This window comes from Denticeps clupeoides, chromosome 4 (assembly GCF_900700375.1).
Source record: "Denticeps clupeoides chromosome 4, fDenClu1.1, whole genome shotgun sequence".
Classification (NCBI taxonomy): domain Eukaryota; kingdom Metazoa; phylum Chordata; class Actinopteri; order Clupeiformes; family Denticipitidae; genus Denticeps; species Denticeps clupeoides.
This window is the reverse complement of record NC_041710.1, coordinates 8,351,226-8,370,335: the sequence shown is the minus strand read 5'-3', so window position 1 is coordinate 8,370,335 and position 19,110 is coordinate 8,351,226. Positions and strand designations below refer to the sequence as shown.

At 40.0% G+C, this 19,110-nt stretch overlaps 1 protein-coding gene across 4 annotated transcripts in view; it reads left to right on the top strand.

The window, feature by feature from the left end:
- Nucleotides 1-19,110, top strand: part of tnr (tenascin R (restrictin, janusin)) — a 117,881-nt gene that overhangs the window by 73,314 nt on the left and 25,457 nt on the right. For 2 of the 4 annotated variants that reach the window (XM_028977007.1, XM_028977008.1), the window contains 8 exons: nucleotides 2,533-2,796; nucleotides 4,015-4,130; nucleotides 9,129-9,279; nucleotides 11,740-12,009; nucleotides 12,206-12,409; nucleotides 15,400-15,489; nucleotides 16,864-17,127; nucleotides 18,211-18,477. In XM_028977007.1, coding sequence (XP_028832840.1) covers nucleotides 2,533-2,796; nucleotides 4,015-4,130; nucleotides 9,129-9,279; nucleotides 11,740-12,009; nucleotides 12,206-12,409; nucleotides 15,400-15,489; nucleotides 16,864-17,127; nucleotides 18,211-18,477 — 1,626 coding nt within the window. The remainder of the gene's footprint in view (nucleotides 1-2,532; nucleotides 2,797-4,014; nucleotides 4,131-9,128; nucleotides 9,280-11,739; nucleotides 12,010-12,205; nucleotides 12,410-15,399; nucleotides 15,490-16,863; nucleotides 17,128-18,210; nucleotides 18,478-19,110) is intronic. The other 2 variants (XM_028977009.1, XM_028977010.1) reach the window with 2 other exon arrangements.

The following is a 19,110-nucleotide window of genomic DNA, read 5'->3' as shown; positions in this document are numbered from 1 at the left end:
TTGTATGATTAAAACCATTCCATCCCTTGAATTCTAAATGTCACTCATAGTGAAAATAATAATAATGAATATTGAATGTAAATTTTTCACATACAATGTTAGAAATAACAACGTTATTACTACATTACACAAATTGATTGACACTAGAAAGCAGAATTAGGGTTCTGCTTAAAGATCATAATGCAGTACTGGAAAAGTATGTCCTATTTTCTGATAATTAGCCTTCTGGTCTTAATTTAAAAGCTTTAGATCACGAGTGTAATTTTAGATTTACCTTGCACTAGACATTTAGAAACACTTACCACCTCCCTCTTACCTCCTGGGTGATGCATGACTTGGGCAGAGGAAATTAGTGACATGCCTTGCACTTATGAATAGAAATAGAAGTTTTGCCCTCAGTGAATTCATTTTGCATGTACTACTGAGGACTGAAGACAAGGACTGAATTACAGAGGTTTGGTAAAGAGGTTTGGTGCTGTTTCGTTGCAAGGAGAAGCTCAAAAATGACGACCCTTTTCAACACAGGCATGAGGAACCTTTTAACAGTTAACAGCTTAATCTCTGCTCTGTGAAATCCATTCAGTGCTGAGTTAAATAGAGTATTGATTTTTTTTTTCTGTTACACTTTTCCTTTTTTCACGTCAGTCTTCAGGACAGCTCCCCTTTTTAACCATTCATCCCTTCAGCTGAACCCCTCGGCACTGAAAAAAAGAAGAAGTACGCATACGATCTAGCAAATGCAAACGATTTTGTTCGAACCTCTGGGGAACCTGCCTCACGTTTTCTCTGGCTGCTCTCTATATTACTTGCTAAGGAAAAAATCCCACATGCTGCATGGAGAAAAGACTGTTTGAAGTTGAAAGAAAGCACTCTTCCCTATTAGCACTCTCACTGAGAAAGTTTGAGTTGAATCTTAATGGCTTGATTGTGTTTTGCCCTCTTGAGAAAGTTTCAGTACATAATCCCATAATAAAATAAGTCCCTCATCTTTTACTACTGTGATATTTCTACTGGCTCTAATCATGTATAACTAAATATAACCCACATTACAGTCCCAGCCAACACATGTAAGGTTGCGAGACGTCTGGGAAAGAAAAGGTTAATCACATTTGGTGTGTTGCTGCAGTACATTATCAAATAGTTTTTTAACATAGTAGATTAAATAAGTCTGTATAGCTGTCATGAGCATTTTCGCTCTTTATTAATTGTCCTTCAAATATTTTAATTTTTTTAAAGCAGGAATTAATCTAGTTTAGTAATTCACAGAAGGCATGTTAATTTACATTGAACCCTATATCACGTTAATAAGAAAATGCATAAAAATTAATTTAAAACATTTCTTCATGCTTTACCAAAGATACTGCAGAATGCCTGCAGGGTTTCTTTCTTGATCTCTTACTCTCATTACGTTTCTGTCTCTACGGAGTGCTAAAAAAAAAATTCTGGCACAGTTTATATAGTTTGGAAGGAGCTGCTAAGATGGAGATTTCTGGAACTTTCAGGAGAGGAGCAATACCTGCAAAACCACAGCCGAACTTACTTCTCATTTACGCCAGGATGTTCCTTTGCTTACTAGTCTAGCTCCAGTAGAACTTGGTTTTAGAGAATTCTGGGTCTACACTAAGATTAAGTTGACCATTTAATAGCATCGCTAGCTGCTTTTGTCAGAGCTCCACCATGTAATGAGGGTAGATGACCCTGCACCATGGCCTCTAAAAAACAAGTCCATGGAAGTGCAGTGGTGTGACTGAGTCTCTGAGAGCTAACAAAGCTTAATGTGACTTAAAACCATTCAGGCAGCTAACAGGGGATCCTGCAGGACCTAATGAGGACCCAGAAAGACTGATGAGGCCTGGAAGCCTGGGCCTACAGGCCAACACGGTTGGCCCAGTGCCTGAATCCTCACTCGTTCTCTCTCACCCCGTTTAATGTCTGATTAATGAGGAGCCATAAGGGTGGTCTTGTCTTTGGGCAGTTGAGTCAGATGCGCTCCACGTTTTTCAGAACGCACATGGCAGCCCTGGGGTGTCCAGTCTCTTCCACGCCACACCAGCAAGTATGCGGTAGACTAATTGGCTGGAATTCGCTCCTTGAATCGAGTTCTTGTTGGGGTTCCTTTTTACGAGAGCAGAGTGGGGACTGAGTGATGAGTTTCAGAGTGGCTCTGGCAGATTTAAGGGTCAAACCTTGAGAAGAAGCAAGCAGAGCTACCATCTGCTGTGTTTGTGTGGAAGGAACTGAAATAACTCCTTGAGGCTTCAACGACTCCCTGGAGAGGACAGTCCTGCCGAGAGCACCTTCTCAGATGAGAGACTTCTCTCTCCAGACCCTATTTCTCTCTCTCTCTCAGTGATAATGTGATCTGTTTATGTGATGCTTGTTTGCATCCTGTGCTGATGCCCCCTCCAGATGATGGCTTGGCTCAGCTTCAATTGCCCCTGTGGAAAATCCATCAAACTGTGCTCTTAAAAAATTCCACATGAGAAAGATGCGCTCTATTAATTAACAAGAACATCTCTCCACACCTCACAGTCACACCCCCCATGAACCTGCGAGTCCGAGGCGTGACGGAACGCACCGTCGACCTGGAATGGGATGGCCTGGTGGTGCTGACCGATTATCTGATTACCTACATGCCAAGCAGCCCTGGCGGTGTGCAGCTGGAGATCAGGGTCCCGGGGAACATTACCAACAGCACCATTAAAGAACTGGAGCCAGGCATCGAGTACACCATCAACGTCTACGCCGTGCTCAATAACGTCATCAGCGTGCCTGTCACCACTCAAGTGTCAACGTGTGAGTACATGCGGCCATTTCAGGCGTTGTCATCGGTGCACACTCTCTGTTTGCCATGTTCAGTGTTTTGTAAAAGCCCAAAGCCAAATGTACAATGGACATTTTTACCTATTTAATCTACTAAAAGCATTTTGTACGTTTACTATTTGTTCTACATGCCCTGGTCCTTTTGTAGCTTAATGTACTTTAGTGTAACTAGCCATTATTAGTCAATTTCATTAGGATCAGTAGACAAACACTTGCATTGAACATTATAATCTGGCATATGGTCATTTTTTAATGAGAAGCACTTTAGTAAAAGACACATGAAAATTACTTAATGACTTAAAAGCTTGATTTCAAGGACTCTCAATCTGAGGCATGATTATGTTTAATTTCAGTGGTTGCGTAGGAGGGTCAACAGTCTCCCAGTTGTCCTGGTACTTGTCTTTCTATAGTTTAAAGTGCTGCAGTATGTGGCTCAAGGACTCACTTTCAAAATTGCATTTTGATATATTATTTCAAAAAATGGATCTAGAAGCTTTCACCACAATGGAACTTGAAGCTTTCACCACAAAAGAAAGTGAAAGACAACAAGAAAAATCTCCAAATGCATACGTGTTTGATCATGGTAAAAAGGCAAAATGAAATGGTCCACTGTAAGGCACAAACAAGAACTGCGCCTTTGGAACAATTGTCCGTCTTTGCCATGGGGACATGATTAGATGGTTGCCACCTGCTGAGCAAAACTGCCATATTGGCAGATTGCTGTAGGGCATTTGTTTACTGATGATGCTTGTCATCCATATGCAGCCAAGAATAGACCCCCCCACCCACCCCCCCTATTTACAGCAAACATACCATTATTTGTCTTAGGCCCGTGGGACCACCCCCACCAGACAAATCATTTGCCTCTGACATTAAAGCTAATTTAAAAATAATGGAAGCCGATGAAGATGTACTCAATTGCTCAAGCAGGAGTGACAATGAGCGGCTGCATCGCTAATCTGAGGTTTAGTATGAAGGCTCTCTTCTCAGCGATTAAGGGGGGAAATGATTGTTATGCAGACCAGGGGGATGTACTGTGGGTTTGCATGCTGTGTCTGGCCACCACTGCATACAACTTTGCCCTTCCCTCCCTGGGATGGGGGGAGCCGTGGTTGTCTTCCCTGTGAGCAACATTGATTTATTGGGCGCACTGAAAATGGGGACCATGATCCATAAATCCTTACATTCCAGATCTCTCCAATCCAGACGGTTTACTCTTCAAATCCATCACGGAGACTTCAGTGGAGGTCCAGTGGCAGCCCTTCGACTACCTGTTTGATGGCTGGGAAATAAGCTTCATCCCCAAGGTGAGGCTTTGTGTTTGTAGGCATGCTGGGATTGATTCTGCCTCGGGCTACAATGCCTCATTGGAAAACATGAATAAACCTGAATGCCGAATGCTGGGAGTCTGAACAAGCTGTTGTTCAGTAGAAGCAGGGGTGTGAAAAATATGCAAGTTCATTTTAACGGACTATACAATGTGTGCTGCAGGTAGTTAGTCTGCAATTTGTTGTCTTTTTCTTTCTTTTATGTGTGAAAATCTTTACCTATTTTTCAATTAGATGAATTCTGAAGGAGTGCTTCCGCCACATGCGATGCAGACTGTTGTTTCTTTGTACCGTACATTGAGAATATTGATAAGGGCTCACAGTGGCATGAGAATATGGCACTGTTAGTGAAGAGGAAATGAGCAGCAGAGGCAGCAATGAACAACTGTTGTCTCATTTCCAGCATTTGGCTTGTAGTATGCTTGTATCCAGTAGACAGACAGAGACACAAATAGCATTTTTTTTTTTTTTTTGCTATTTTGACAGTGGAGAAAATATGTTATATCCAGAATGGACCTCTGAATAATAAACCATTCAAAATGGTTTATCCCCTCTCCATTATGGTGGTGTGTCTGCCTGTGAAAGCAGGATGGTTTTTAGTCAAGAAAACAGACCTGCTCATATGCAAAGGCAAATTGTATGAATCCATCATGCACAGGAACATCATTGTCCCATCTAATTATAATAGTGAACCGTATGCACCATGCACACATTTAATGTAAAGTAGCAGATAATGAGCAACACAAACCATGTAAAAAATGTACTGCTGAAACTTGGACTGAGAAAAGCAGTGTGGAAAAACATGCTTTAGAAAGTCAAACTAGAATGGAAGGTCAACAGTACAAAAATTACATAAATGGAATAAGTGGGAAAATTCCTAAAAAAAAGTAATGCAAAAAGTGGAAATACAAGAGATTACTGGACCATGTTTCTCCGTATTCCGCTCAGCTCTCACAGCCACCAAAGGTAGAAGGTTGTCTTAATCTTGCTGATGGTTCACAGAAATCAGAGGTGCACAGCTCTGGCAGCTCATAATAGTAATGGCCACAGGTTCAAAGTTAAAGGAGATTTTGCTTTAATACTATCTATAAACATCAGACTCTTTAATCTTATCTGCGCTCTCTTTCGTCTCTCTTTCTCCCACTTGCTTGCTGCCTCAGCTTCTGACATCATCTGCACTTAGGATGGGGTGGACTTTGGCTGGCTTAAGGCTTTTTCATCTTTTTTTTTTTGAAAGGCAGGAAGTGCCATGGAAACAAACTCAAAAGCCTCCTCTGTGAGAACAGTGAATACAAAGAGGTGTGGGTGTGTGAGGGTCACGGTGCACTTCAATTTTCCCCGGGTTCTGGTCCAGTCAAGAGGGCCCTGTATGAGAGAGGCAGCAATGCCCCGTCACTGGGGAAATCATATTAGAAGTACAAGCCCTAACCTCGGCAGATTTAATCCAAAAAAGCCTGTGATGCTGCCTGAATTTTGACAATATCATTAATGGATGGGGGTAGGAGGGCCGAGCAGGGAGAGAGGCTTCGCCAAGCCAAGTGCGAAGAGAAAAGCCACACTTGAGAAGGTCAACTCCATATCAGTGCTGAGGAGTATGGTGCCACCTCTATAGGCCACTTGAACACGATTGCTTTATGTAAGAAATATCGGCTGACAAAGTGTTGAGAAAATATGAAAGAATCTGAGGACACATGAAAGAGCAGAAAATCCTCTGCAAAGTTTGCCATTATCTCACTTACTCTACTCGATCTCATTCATAACTGAATGTTGATGAGAAACAAAACTACCATTGAGGACAGCATGGTCATGTCCTCAGTATTTATATATTTAAGTTTTGCTGCATATATTAATTGAAGTGACATGCATCTCTGCATTAACACGAGCAGGAGCACAGAGACCTAAACGAATTAATTAACAGATATACTGTAGGGTGTAACTCAGTTAATTGGCAAGTCCTTTTGGGAGAATGTTCTTTGAAGGTCTCGTCTTCATGGACCACATTTTTTTGAATGCCGCAGTCTCTGCGCTTCTGTCAAGTGAGCTCGACCCGCATTCTGATTTTACAGCCTCACCAACTGTACAGTCACTGACAAAAGTTTTGTCCCTTGTGTACAAAATGACCTCAAGTGCCACTGAAATATATATCTAATCAAGATTTTTTTCTGCAAGAAATTTATTCCCAACAGCTTTTTTTAATAATGTTTCAGTGCAAAAGGAAACTGTCAAAAATATTCTAATATTCAAAGCTTGGTAAAGCCCAATGAGTCAATTTTTGCAAAGACACAAGACATTTTTGACAAGGTCAGGCAGACCCCGGAAGACAACTGCTCGAGAGGACCATTTGTTGGCTTGAAAATCGAAGGCCAGCCCATTTTCCACAGCAGCAGACCTCCTCACCTGAAGTCCCTGTGTCTCGAAATGGCCTCCATGGTGGAATCAGTGCCCAGAAGTCAGCACTAAACAAAAGACAATTGAAAACCGTGTGGCATTTGCCAAGGCCCACAGCCTGCTATGGATGTTGGAAAAGTGGCAGAAGGTGGATTTTTCAGATGAATCTTCTGTTGAATTTCACCACAGTCTCTGCAAATATTGCAGGAGACCTACTGGGGCCCACATGGATCTGAGATTCACCCAGAAAACAGAGATGTTTGGTGGTGGAAAAATCATGGTCTGGGGATGCATCCAGTATGGGGGGGTGCGAGAGATCTGCAGGGCGAAAGGCAACATCAATAGTCTGAAATACCAAAAAATGTTAGATACCTTTTATAATCCCAAGCATAAAAAAGGCCAAATTCTGCAGCAGGATGGTGCTCCATCACATACTTCCATCTCCACATCAAAGTTCCTCAAGGCGAAGAAGATCAAGATGCTCCAGGATTGGCCAGCCCAGTGACCAGACATGAGCATCATTGAGCATGTGTGGGGTAGGATGAAAGAGGAAGCATGGAGGATGAAACCAAAGAATATTGATGAACTCTGGGAGGCATGCAAGACTGCTTTCTTTGCTATTCCTGATGATTTCATCAATAAATTGTATGAATCCTTGCCAAAACACATGGATACAGTCATACAAGGTATTATATTTGGATGTCACAGCACCACTACTTAATTTGTCTTGATTAAATGCTAAATCTTTTTTCAGTGAAACTAATTCATTTCAATGCATTAAACATCATTTGGTAGGGTTTTAGCTTTTCATATGATTATTTCTAACACCAATTGATTAATTAAAGGTCTGGTTAATAGCAGGTGTTTCTACAAAATAGATGAGCTATTTATGCAAGGGCACATCATACAAACAATTTATTTTGTTGAACTTTGTCCTCTCTTTCAGGTTTGGTTTTCAAAAACTGTTTTGGGTACAGTGTTTTGGGTACAGTGACCCCTCTGTTTGAATTCAAATGTGTTAGTAATTTGAAGTGAAAGTGAAGTGATTGTCAATGTGAAACACTGCAGCACAGCACACAGTGCATGCAACAGAATGTGTCCTCTGCTTTTAACCCATCACCCTTGCTGAGCAGAGGGCAGCCATGAGAGTAACAGGGTGGTAGTAGCCTAGTGGGTAACACTCGCCTATGAACCAGAAGACCCAGGTTCAAATCCCACTTACTACTATTGTATCCCTGAGCAAGACATTTAACCCTAAGTTGTTAAGTCGATTGTAAGTCGCTCTGGATAAGGGCGTCTGATAAATTCTGTATGTTATTTGAAAAATGCGATTAGAACCGCAAACCTTCTGATTCCGGGGCTGCTTCCTTAACCTCTAGGCCGCCACTGCCCCTAAATATCATTTAAAATGTAATAATGCATAAACGTGATCCAGTTCAGTTCAGTTAAATCATTGAATAACAACCAGTGTTCTATTTTACCAGTGTCACTTCCTAGATATTATCAGTGTAAATTTCCTATGCATGTTCATTTGTTTTGGGGGATTGTGGAAAATGTCCTCTAAATTGCACACATCACTCAGTTAAATCAAAATGTACATTTACAGCATTTATATTCTTAGATATTCTTATATTCATATGATTGATATTCTTAAAATCATTCAGCCCTGGATAGATTAGACTGTGAAGGATTAATTGATGAGTTATTGATGGTCATGGCAACAAAGGTTGCATTTGTTGGACTGTGATGCCACATGCCAAGTGTATGGTACACAGGCTCAACATTGATTAAAAAAGGATTGATATTTTAATTGACCGAAAAGACCCAAAATGCAAACTCAAACGAACATAATGGCATCTCGATCTCCACTGTCCACAAAGCACGACAGCTTCTGCTGCGCTCAGGCTTGCTTATGAATGAGCGGCAACTGAGGGTGATAAGAACCCATTTACACCTGTGATTAGGTGCCAGGGGCACCTAGGCATCACATGGACACATTTCATGGACCCTCCAAATGGGGGACCTTTTGCAGGCTGCTTGCTTCACATCTGGTCAATAATTGTCTAAAATACAAAAATTGAGATTTACCTCACAGCTCACATAGACTATATTACCCACAAGTCCTCTGCCCGTTTTTTTAAAGTACTGTTTTACTGAACAGTTTTAAATAAGCAACAGTGTATCATATAAATAAAATAAATGAATGTCATTGGTTATGTGGGATTTAGAAATTTTCAGGTAATCTTATATAATCTTGCCATATCTTGTTTCATTTTTCTTTCTGTTCTTTAGACTGCATAATTGCTTAAATAAAAAAGAAATAATAAATATTAAGTCAAGTCTCCACAAGAAAAGAGACCTGCTCGGCAAATAATTTATGATAGACTTTTATGATAAACTTTTATGACTGAAATAGCTTTGGCTCATTCCTTTCAAGCAGCTTGGTAAATATCCCCTTTTCATTAATGTAGCCTCGGCCATTTTTTCATATGCTGTTTATGTTTATGTTTAGGCTTTGCCTGCCTTTTGATGTCTATATGAAAGCAATCCTTTAAAGTCTTGTGTTGTTTGTTCCCATTGTCCCCACAGGATAATGATGGAGGGATGACAGCCCAGCTGCCCAGCACCATCACATCATTCCACCAGACGAGCCTTCGGCCTGGAGAGGAGTACACTGTCAACTTGGTGGCCCTCAGAGACCAGGGCAGGAGTCAGCCCGTCACTGCCACCATAACTACATGTAAGACATTGATAACCCACCAGCTGTCCTGCATGTAATGTATTCATAAGGTTCACACAAGATATTCTAATGGCATAAAACAATGTGGAGCACAGTGGTGCAATGATCAACATGCTGGCTTATGCTACTTGATGTCATGATCGGTATGCTGACAGGTACGGTTTAGCAGCAATAGTTGCAAAATAAAACTCACATACAAAATATTTAATTCTCCCCCATGATCTCTAATTTGTTTCTTATATACAAATTTTGTTCAAAATATTTTTTTTTCCTGTAGGTCTACATATGTAACACATGACTAAAGAAAAATGTTTGTACAGTAAAACTGAGGAGAATAGTAAAAAAAACCTGATGTTAGCTGGCAGAAAGTGGCATTGCACAATAGAGGTTAAAAGGACGAACAGCTTCTAATTTATTAACACCCTTAAATTATTTTTGCAGTTACATGTAAATATTGTATGTAAAAAAAAAAAAGGTACCAATGTTTACAGAAAAACCCAAAGTAAAAGACAGGAGGAAAAGATAGAGAAAGAGAGAGAAAAGCCTTCATAGAAGTCGCCTAGTCCAGGAGAAAAACAGTTAGGGAGAACATGCCCCCGGTGTCTCCCGTCTGTGGCAGACGAAGGCAGAGCAGGGGATCTCAAAACAAATGGCTGCATTTCACACCTCTTGCTCAGGTAAGGCCATTTGACAAATATATGGAAAACGGAGGTGATGAACCTCTCTGCAAAACAAATTGCATTTTTTTTTAGTTGCTGTACTGTTCACAATTTGGTCACTACAACAGGTTGTCCAGTTTTCACATGTTTCTTCTCATCTGTGATCATCTCCACCTTTTACTGATGAAAAATTAAAAGGATATTTAATGGGCTTTACATAGCCTGCTACAGAGGCTACAATAGGATATTGAAACAAGTTAGGGTTGGCCTCACAGGCCTCTAGGTCCAGGTACTGCTGATTTTCCAGCCTTCATCAACCTGTGACTCGGGTTAAGTCTCTGTGGCCTATCGATATCACTGTCTGGGTAAGCCAGAAGCCTGTTCCAGAGCAGTACTGTGGCAGAAACCTCTCCCCCTGCCAAATCTCTCTTCGTTCTTGGCACTACATAAAAAACAGAGTCTTGTGAATGTAGCAGTCTGGTAGTAAGTCACACATGTAGTCACACATGTAGCGATGAATCGTTCTACAGGATTTTGCAATGAATGTGAAATTACAGTTAAATAGCGCTAGGAAGACGGGACAGGAGTCATGTGACCAAATATTCTGGTCCCTGTTAGAACTAAAGCCTTAGTTTTTCTGTGTAATGCACTGTCCCCATTTGTCACAGTTTTGCAATATGACAAAGAAGGTAGTCTTACCCACATTACACGGAGTATGTGAGTGTCAGAGTAAGTGCTTTAAGTACAGCTGCCCTGCTGGCAGTAAAGGAAAGAAGTGTACTTCACGAAGAAACCACTCAGCATTGTCTTTGTGTGTGTACAAGTGTGCACATTCATATGAAAGGGGAAGCATTACACATTGTGCACCACAAGTATCAACTTCAACTAATGGAAAAACGTCACCTTGATGAATGGTTCGTTCTCCAAGCAATTATGCACTTAATGTAAACTTCAGACAGGAATTCTGCCGTCTGTCAGTTACAGATAGATGCGTTAGATTCAATTGAACCTTTCCAGAACAATCCAAATGATGTGCCTACAGTCAAAACACCATCAATTCCTGCCAGGTCTTACCACTGACCATAATTAATGAGGTATTAATTATGCATGGGAGGCAATTAATATTTCACATGTCCATTGCAGCTACCTTATTGGATAAAGGAAGACAAATTTGGTGTTGTTCAATTATTTATGTTTGAGAGGAATGATTTCCCCATGAAGTAAAACGGAATAAAAACGTGGGATTAATACTGAGTTGCAGTGGGTCAGACGAGAATGTTGGTGTGATTATGAAAAATGCCGGAAATGTCTTTAAGGTGAATTAGTTTACTGTTTCACACTTATACATTCATGTTATGTAGCTCATCCCTCTGCATGAAAACACAGTAAGGTTTCAATTGTGCAACAGCTCCTTGACATTTGGCTCATTAGTACAGCTGAAGTAATATAGAAATCTTTTGAATGACCATTAAATAGGATAAGCTTTCTCCCCAATTAGTGCAGCTTTGCTAATGATGTTGAATGGGGTTTTGCATCACCATATATTAAAATGAATACAAATTTATGTTAAAAAAATAATTTAATTACATATTTTCTGATCAGACAAAACAATATAACAACTAGGTAAAGACACTTTTATTGAGAAGTTTGGGGTAAGGTGGCTGAAATAATGCATACAATATAAACAGAATAGGGATGGGTTAGTAAAAATAATATTTGGGGTAATTTTACTCCATAATGTTAACTGCATACAAAACATATCTGTATAATTCATAATACATATACAATTTGTATGCTGCAGTGATTGATGGGCCAACTGACCTTGAGGTCCGAGATGTATCTGACACTGTGGCATTTCTGGAGTGGACTCCTCCCAAGGCCAAAGTGGATCAGATCATCCTGCGCTATGGCCTGCAAGGGTCCAACACCCCCAAGATCACCTTCCGTCTGCAGCCCACAGTCAGCCAGTACTCCCTGCAAGTGCTCAGACCAGGATCCCGCTATGAAGTGTCCATCAGTGGGATCCGCAAGGGAAATGAGAGCAGCGCTGTGTCAACTGAGTTTTCCACTGGTGAGCAGTAGCCAGGACTGGCAGTGGACACATGCTCTTAGAAAACTCAAATGATAAATTAAAACTTGGAACCATCTCTGCTACATTGAGATTTTAGCAGTGGTAGTCTATTGAAATGTAATTGAAAAGTGTTGATGAATTGTCTGTGACATATCCAAATCTTTCTGATCGTTCTGAGAAGCCCCACCATTGTCAGTTCTGTCATTCTTCTCAGAGATCGATGCACCCAAGAACCTGCGAGTGACGTCCAAAACGTCCACCACGCTAGAGCTTGAGTGGGACAACAGCGAGGCTGAGGTGGAGGGCTACAGGGTGGTCTACAGCACGCTGGCTGGCGACCAGTACGACAAGGTCATTGTCCCCCGCAACGAGGGAGCCACTACCAAGGCCATGCTGACAGGTACTGTTAAACACCGGAGCTGTGTAGCTGCCATTTTCAGGAGATACCATCGGCAGTATTTAATGTGCCACGGCAATGAAATGAGACCCTTGGGGACGAGCAGCGAAGCTGAAGAGAGTGTTATTGATTCTCATCTTTTGAATCAAAGCCTGTGAAACCTTTGATTCGCTAGGCTTTGATTCAGGAGGCATTGTTAGTTTTTCTGAGAAGGGCTATTATACTAACCGAGGACATTCCACTACACTAAATCACTAAATTAGAAAAGCACAATAAGCATGCGGACTTGTGAAACCGGAGATGTCTTCATCTCGGGCTATGATCTCCGAACTCAGTCTGGTGCAAATGAGCTTGCAAAATAAAAATAAGCACTTAAATTATTCTCACTGCTCCTGTACATCCGATGGGTCTAAAGACTTGAATAGCAGTCATTCATTTTTTTTATATCTTTTTTCTTTGTCAGCACAGACAGATTAAAGAGGAAGATGAGAGAGTTTTGGCAACGAAGTGCACATTACGAAAGCATGCTTTCTTGTCTACAAACCGAATGAAGCTTTTGTAGCAAACAGAATATAGTAACATTTAGAGAGATTAGGATATTATATGGGCTAAAGTGCAATAGGTCTTAATATGACCTAGTTCATGATGTTTGGCATAAATTGAAATTTCATAATATTTTCTAAAAGGTAAACAGGACATGTAATATCTAGTTAATAAGTTGAGACAAACTTTTTTTTCTTCAGCTTTTGTAAATGTATAAAGCTTTAAACAAGATACATCAATATAATATAGAATAATAATAAAAACCCTAAATTCCACAGGATCGATGCTTGGGCACTGACGAGGGTTGGCTTTCCTTTTTTCTCTTGTGTATCCAGAAGATTTTCTCAAATGAGATAAAACAGCAAATATTCCAACACACACTTATGGAATAAAATCTGCTAGAACTGACAGGTCAATAAAAGAGAAATAAATCCCACACAGTCACAGTGGTTTGGATTTATTTCTATTTATAAATAATACATGGAAAATTAATAATATATTGTTTTTCATCTAAATCTACTTTAAATCTACTGAAAGCTGTTTTTTCTTGCAGCCTTTTTCTACAAGGCGCAGAAGAGATTTTCACCATCATCTTGAATTGACAAGTTTCATGAACAGTTTGAGCTGCAAACAGCTTTGGAAAAACATGATGAAGTTTAAAGCACATTTCACCAAATGGTTCAGGAAAGCCACCCAAGAACCGTTATCCCCACTAACGCCTGATGGGGACAACCCTGTGCCCCCTGGATTTAAGTCTCGTCTTAGGCACCACGAGCTCGAGCTAATCCTCAGACCTCAGGGTGCGCACTGGTGTATATTCACAGTGATTCCAAGGTTTGTGATCTGACTGTCATCTGCATAGAGATGATTTGCTTGTTAAAGATAAGGCTAAGAGGGAAGCGGTACAACGCAAAAAGAACATGTGCCAGAATTGAGCCCTGGGGGACTCCACAGTTGAGAGGCAACAAGGGTGAAGTGAACTCTCCAGCCTCACAAAGCTTGACCTCACCTAAGGTGAATCCTGGACCATTCCAGAACTGCTTTTAAAAAGGACTGTAGCTGCTCTAGAACAGATTTTTCCAAAACCTTTGCCTTTAGTGGAAGCTTGGAGAGTTCTGAAGTGTTCTTGCCTGTATTTTCAATAAAGGTTTGATCACAGCCTCTTTGCAAAACAGAGGAACCACATCAGTGTTAAGGCTACCGTTTATAATTTCCTGAACCGTAGGGCTATTGGTTGTCCACATCTTCTTAAAAAAGTGTGGGGGAGACAGGGTCCGTTGGACAGAAGGAAAGTATTTTACTGACCATATCAGAAAGATCTTCAGAAGATACTGGTTCAAAGTTGCTAAAAGTAAAGGAGCAGACGGATCAGGTAATGGATAGGACAGGAGAATAACAACGTTAAACCTAATCTTGGAAAGAATCACAGGACCCTGAGGGGCCAGAATTCATGTTGTGTTCACTGTCGATTCATTGTTTTAAATAAGCTTGCTTTTCTGTGTGAATGATAAAGTTATTTTTGTTAAAGAAAATAAAACATTCTGAAAAGCATTGTTTTGATATACACTAATTAAAATGTTTTATTAATGTATCCACGGTTTTTACCTATAATATGTTGGGGCTCCATCACCAGGGACTCAACGGTCCTCTCATGTTTCTGTCTTGTGTCTGATTCTATTTAACTTGATCTTTTAACCCCAGTCGATGTTGTCTGTCGAGTTTGCTCTGATTGTGAGTAACCTCAACTATACAAGTTAAAAGTGGCCTTGTTTTAAAATGTGACATTTTGTCACAGCAGAAATAAATTGAAATCGTGGGTCCCTCACATAATTACTTTTATATCTATCTTCTGATACTTTTATAAGAAAAGTTCCATATTTTTTCTGTTGTTTAATGGCTGATTTATTCTGAATCTTATACTGATTACGCATTTTTATTGTATGAGAGGCTGACAAGCGAAACAAGTGAAAATCTGACTCATTCATCTATTTATTATTCTCTTTCTGCCCTTTCCACAGTGAGCTAGGAAGAACGTCTTATCTACCCACCTGAAATAAATAAATAAATAGATAAATAAATAAATAAATAGATAAATAGATAAATATATAAGTCCCTTTCTCAATTAATGCTAAGATCACTGTTCTCATACAGATTTTTTCTCTTTGATTAATTATCTTTAAAAGCAAAAAAACAAAACCCAAATGCAGGTATACAGAGAAAGAAATAACATGTTGATGATCAAAGTTCCTGGCAGGGTTCATTATTAATGCAGAATTCAATAGGCAGGTATTAAAAGCACCTTCTGCCTGGTGAAGAAGACTGATCTTACAAAATAATGCTTCATGTCCCCCTTCAGTGTGTTCAGGAGGGCTGTTTGATCATTTCTATAATATACCTCTGTCTTCATTCTAATCTAATTCTTTCCATCTTTCTTTTGACTGCACTTGCAGATCTCTTGCCTGGCACAGAGTATGGCATTGGAATATCTGCAATTCTCGGTGCCAACCAAAGCACACCAGCCACCATGAATGCCAGGACGGGTGAGAAATCATTCAACTCTGTCCTTCTGTGCTCAAAGAAAAAAAGCCGACCTGCTGGACATGCCTGAGCATTCAGATTTAGTTAAAGTGTATTATGCAGACTGGACATTTTGCTCCTTTATGCCGCCTACACGCAGTCAGATTTATTTGCAGGGCAGGAGGGGTTGTGAAACAGTGTTTGGTCCATCTATTGTCATGTCTTAACTTCCTGAAAGGAGACTAAAGTCCATGATGTAACCTACACAAAGCCATCTGAATCACAAGCATAAATTTATGCCGTTACAAGGAGCTGCTTTTGCTTTCATGCTGTGACAACGAGGCTTAGATTACTGTCACAGCAGCTATTACTGAATTTATTATATACCCTGCTGGTTGCACGGAGGAATAATGTCTGGCAATAATTCTGGAGGTCAAGTTGCATCTGATGTTTGCAAAGACACATATAAAAGATCTTAAAGACACACTGTGCCGCATTTACTAGTTCACCAGTCAGCCTGTGGTCCTGACTTTGTGCCGTCACTGGCTACACTGTGAACAAGATTTATTTTGAGGACAAGGAAGTGGAGGTAAGCAGAGGAAGAGGGATGTGACAGGTTCTTTGTTTGCACAAGTTTAAATCATCCAGAATTAAAAAGTAGCCTGTGTGAGAGCTGTCAATCATCGTAATGGGCTTCTCCCATGTTTTAATTCTGAGTATAAAAACATTGTCAGAGTTCATGCTCTGGATGACACATCAATAAATGTTTGTTTCGACTCTTTAGCATACAGATAACTAGCTTGTTTTTTTTTTATCTTTTTATTAATGCAAATCCTAAGGATGCACATGACCTGATTTTAGTGAACAAGCTAATTTTAGAGCGTTCCAATCCATGCCCACTATCTCAATTATACAGTTCATTGTCTGCTCCAAATGTAAGACCAGTCTTTCCCACTGAGTAAGAAAATCTCTATATATATTTTTTTTGCACCCATGGTGGTCTGATGACTGCCTCATTTAATGCATATAGGTGCAAGAGGAAAAACACATGTATAATTATTAATGCATTAAGCAGTGACAAAATCAAAACAGATGCTAGAAAATGCAGGTATGGTTCCTAAGCCTCTATGAATACATGTATTATTTATACTTATGTACAAATGTCTGCAGATGGAAAACAATAATATGGTAGCTCTGGGGACAATAGCTCTGGGGACAGTCACAGTCCCAAGGTAACTCTGGTAACTGTTTTCTCTTTACCTATTGTGTCAAATCCTAAACAAACATTTTTGAGACTTTTAAAAAAGAGGTTTTAGTGTTTATTTATTTATTGCAAAATTGTTAGCTGTCTTTTTTTAAAACTAGGCCTAGCATTTTCTCTCTCATACACTCTTCAGGTTTGGATGTTCCCATGGATCTGACTGTGACAGGCTCTACAGACAACTCCATCACCTTACAGTGGAGCCTGGTGCAGGGACCTATTGACCACTACCGCGTCACCCACACCTCTTCCTCTGGGGTCACCACTGAGATGACGGTGCCTAAGGACATTACCACAGCCACACTGAGTGAACTGGAACCAGGCACTGAGTACACCATCACAGTAGCAGCCCAGCGAGGTCGCCAGCAAAGTACAGCTGCTACCATTGATGCATTTACAGGTATTTCAATATGCACTACTTCTGACACAAAAATATGTATTAACATATTAATACGTACAAACACATTATGAAAACTGTTTTCAGAGTTTTCTTCACCAGTTTAAAATCCTCAGGATGACTAAAGAGATGAATGAAACACAATCTTTAATGATTTTATTGACAGGCGCATATTAGTATTGTACAGAATAAAATCAGAATACTTGATAGATCAACTATCAAGAGGTTGTGAATCCTAACGATGCATTGGATCTTACACCAGCAAACTAGCACCATGCTTACTGTGAAGCTTTACATCTAGTTTAAAAATATTGCTCTATCAATTTATTGAACTAAATATGTATATTTAAAGCATACTGCAATAAAAATAGAATTATAGTGTGCCATTTAAACCTGTTTTTGGAGAATAATCTCATTCTTAGAAAACATTACTGGTATAAATCATTATGAGACAAAGTGTCTTCCATAAATTGGCAGGAAAATACTTCCTAAATTTCTTGCTTCCTTGAAAGAAGCGGACGTCCTGGAATATATTAAATCCAGTCTGTCAGATGCTTTGGCAGAGAGTGAAGAAATTCATTTAAAACTCATTAGCACTTGGTTTCGCTGGCTGCACATTGCGCTAGGATTGTATTTACTTTGCTGACATACATCAAACCAGCACCTCTGTTTGGGTTTGGTCTGCATTGTTTGACCTGTCAGCATATTTCTTCAGAGGCATCTCCACTAATATCATCAAACTGACAACATCAAAACCCCAGCGTTACTCCATTCTTTACATCTTCTTGGTTTCTCTTTCTTCCTGGATCATGGCCTAATCAGTCATTTGCTTCCGCTTGTCTCAAATCTTTCATCATGCATTTTTTGATCTTAATTTTGTCTTACTTTTTCTTAGCTTATTCAATTTATTTTCAACTTATCATTGACAATACAAAGTCTTTTTTTTGTACTAGCTTCTTTTTGTTCTTCATGCTGTCAACATCTTTTTGATCACCTACACTCCCAAACCTTCATTTGCCTTGATCACATCTCAAAAAACCCAGTCATCAATCAATGTCTCCTGACCAACTGGGTATCGACTTTTAGGGTTCCGCCCTGTAACGCAGCTCTACTTCTCCGATGTGACGTCCGATTCGCTGACGGTTGCATGGAGTCCTCCAGCCCCACCTGCCGACATCTTCATCTTGGATTACAACACTCAAGATTCCAGTGACAGTGTCCAGGTCACACTGGATGGGTTGAAGACAAGGACAACCATCCAAGACCTCCTGCCATCAAGGCGATACACAGTTTCCCTTGTCACTGTGCACCGTGACATTCATTCAGATCCTGTGACAGGCTCAGTCATTACAGGTACATAAACATTGCACACAGGTGGAAGTTTTCTCTTATTGCCGTGTTCCCACCACAGGAACTGCCCATTTTGGGTCCTACTTCAGGGTAGGGTATAATGTAGATATAGATGTACCATTAATGCTGAGCACATGGTATACATACCATGGTTCAGAAGGTCTTTCCTTCCAACCGCTGTCAGACTCTATAATAAAGACCTCACAGCTGACCACACATGCACAGACAAACACACACACTTTGGCACATTCTGTTAAATTGTTAACTGTTTAAATTGTAAATTTGTACATATTTACAGATACATATTTATCTTATTTTTGTGCTGCTATTACCTCTGTTTTTTGCTTCTATCCACTTTTCCACTTTTATCCACATCCAATTTCCTACTTGTTGGACTAATAAAGGTTTATCTTATCTTATCTTATATTATCTTATCTTATACCACTCACATCATTTTTAGGTTTCAATCGAAGCACAAGCTAATCAATTTTTAAAACATTAAAAACTTTTGTTGCATTGATACATTTTACACAAGCAACAATCCAAAGTGATTCTATGTTCTCTGCCTGACCATCAAACCCCACGAATGTGTTTGAAATCTCAGGTTTTCAGTCAGTACGCAATGTCCATGGCCAT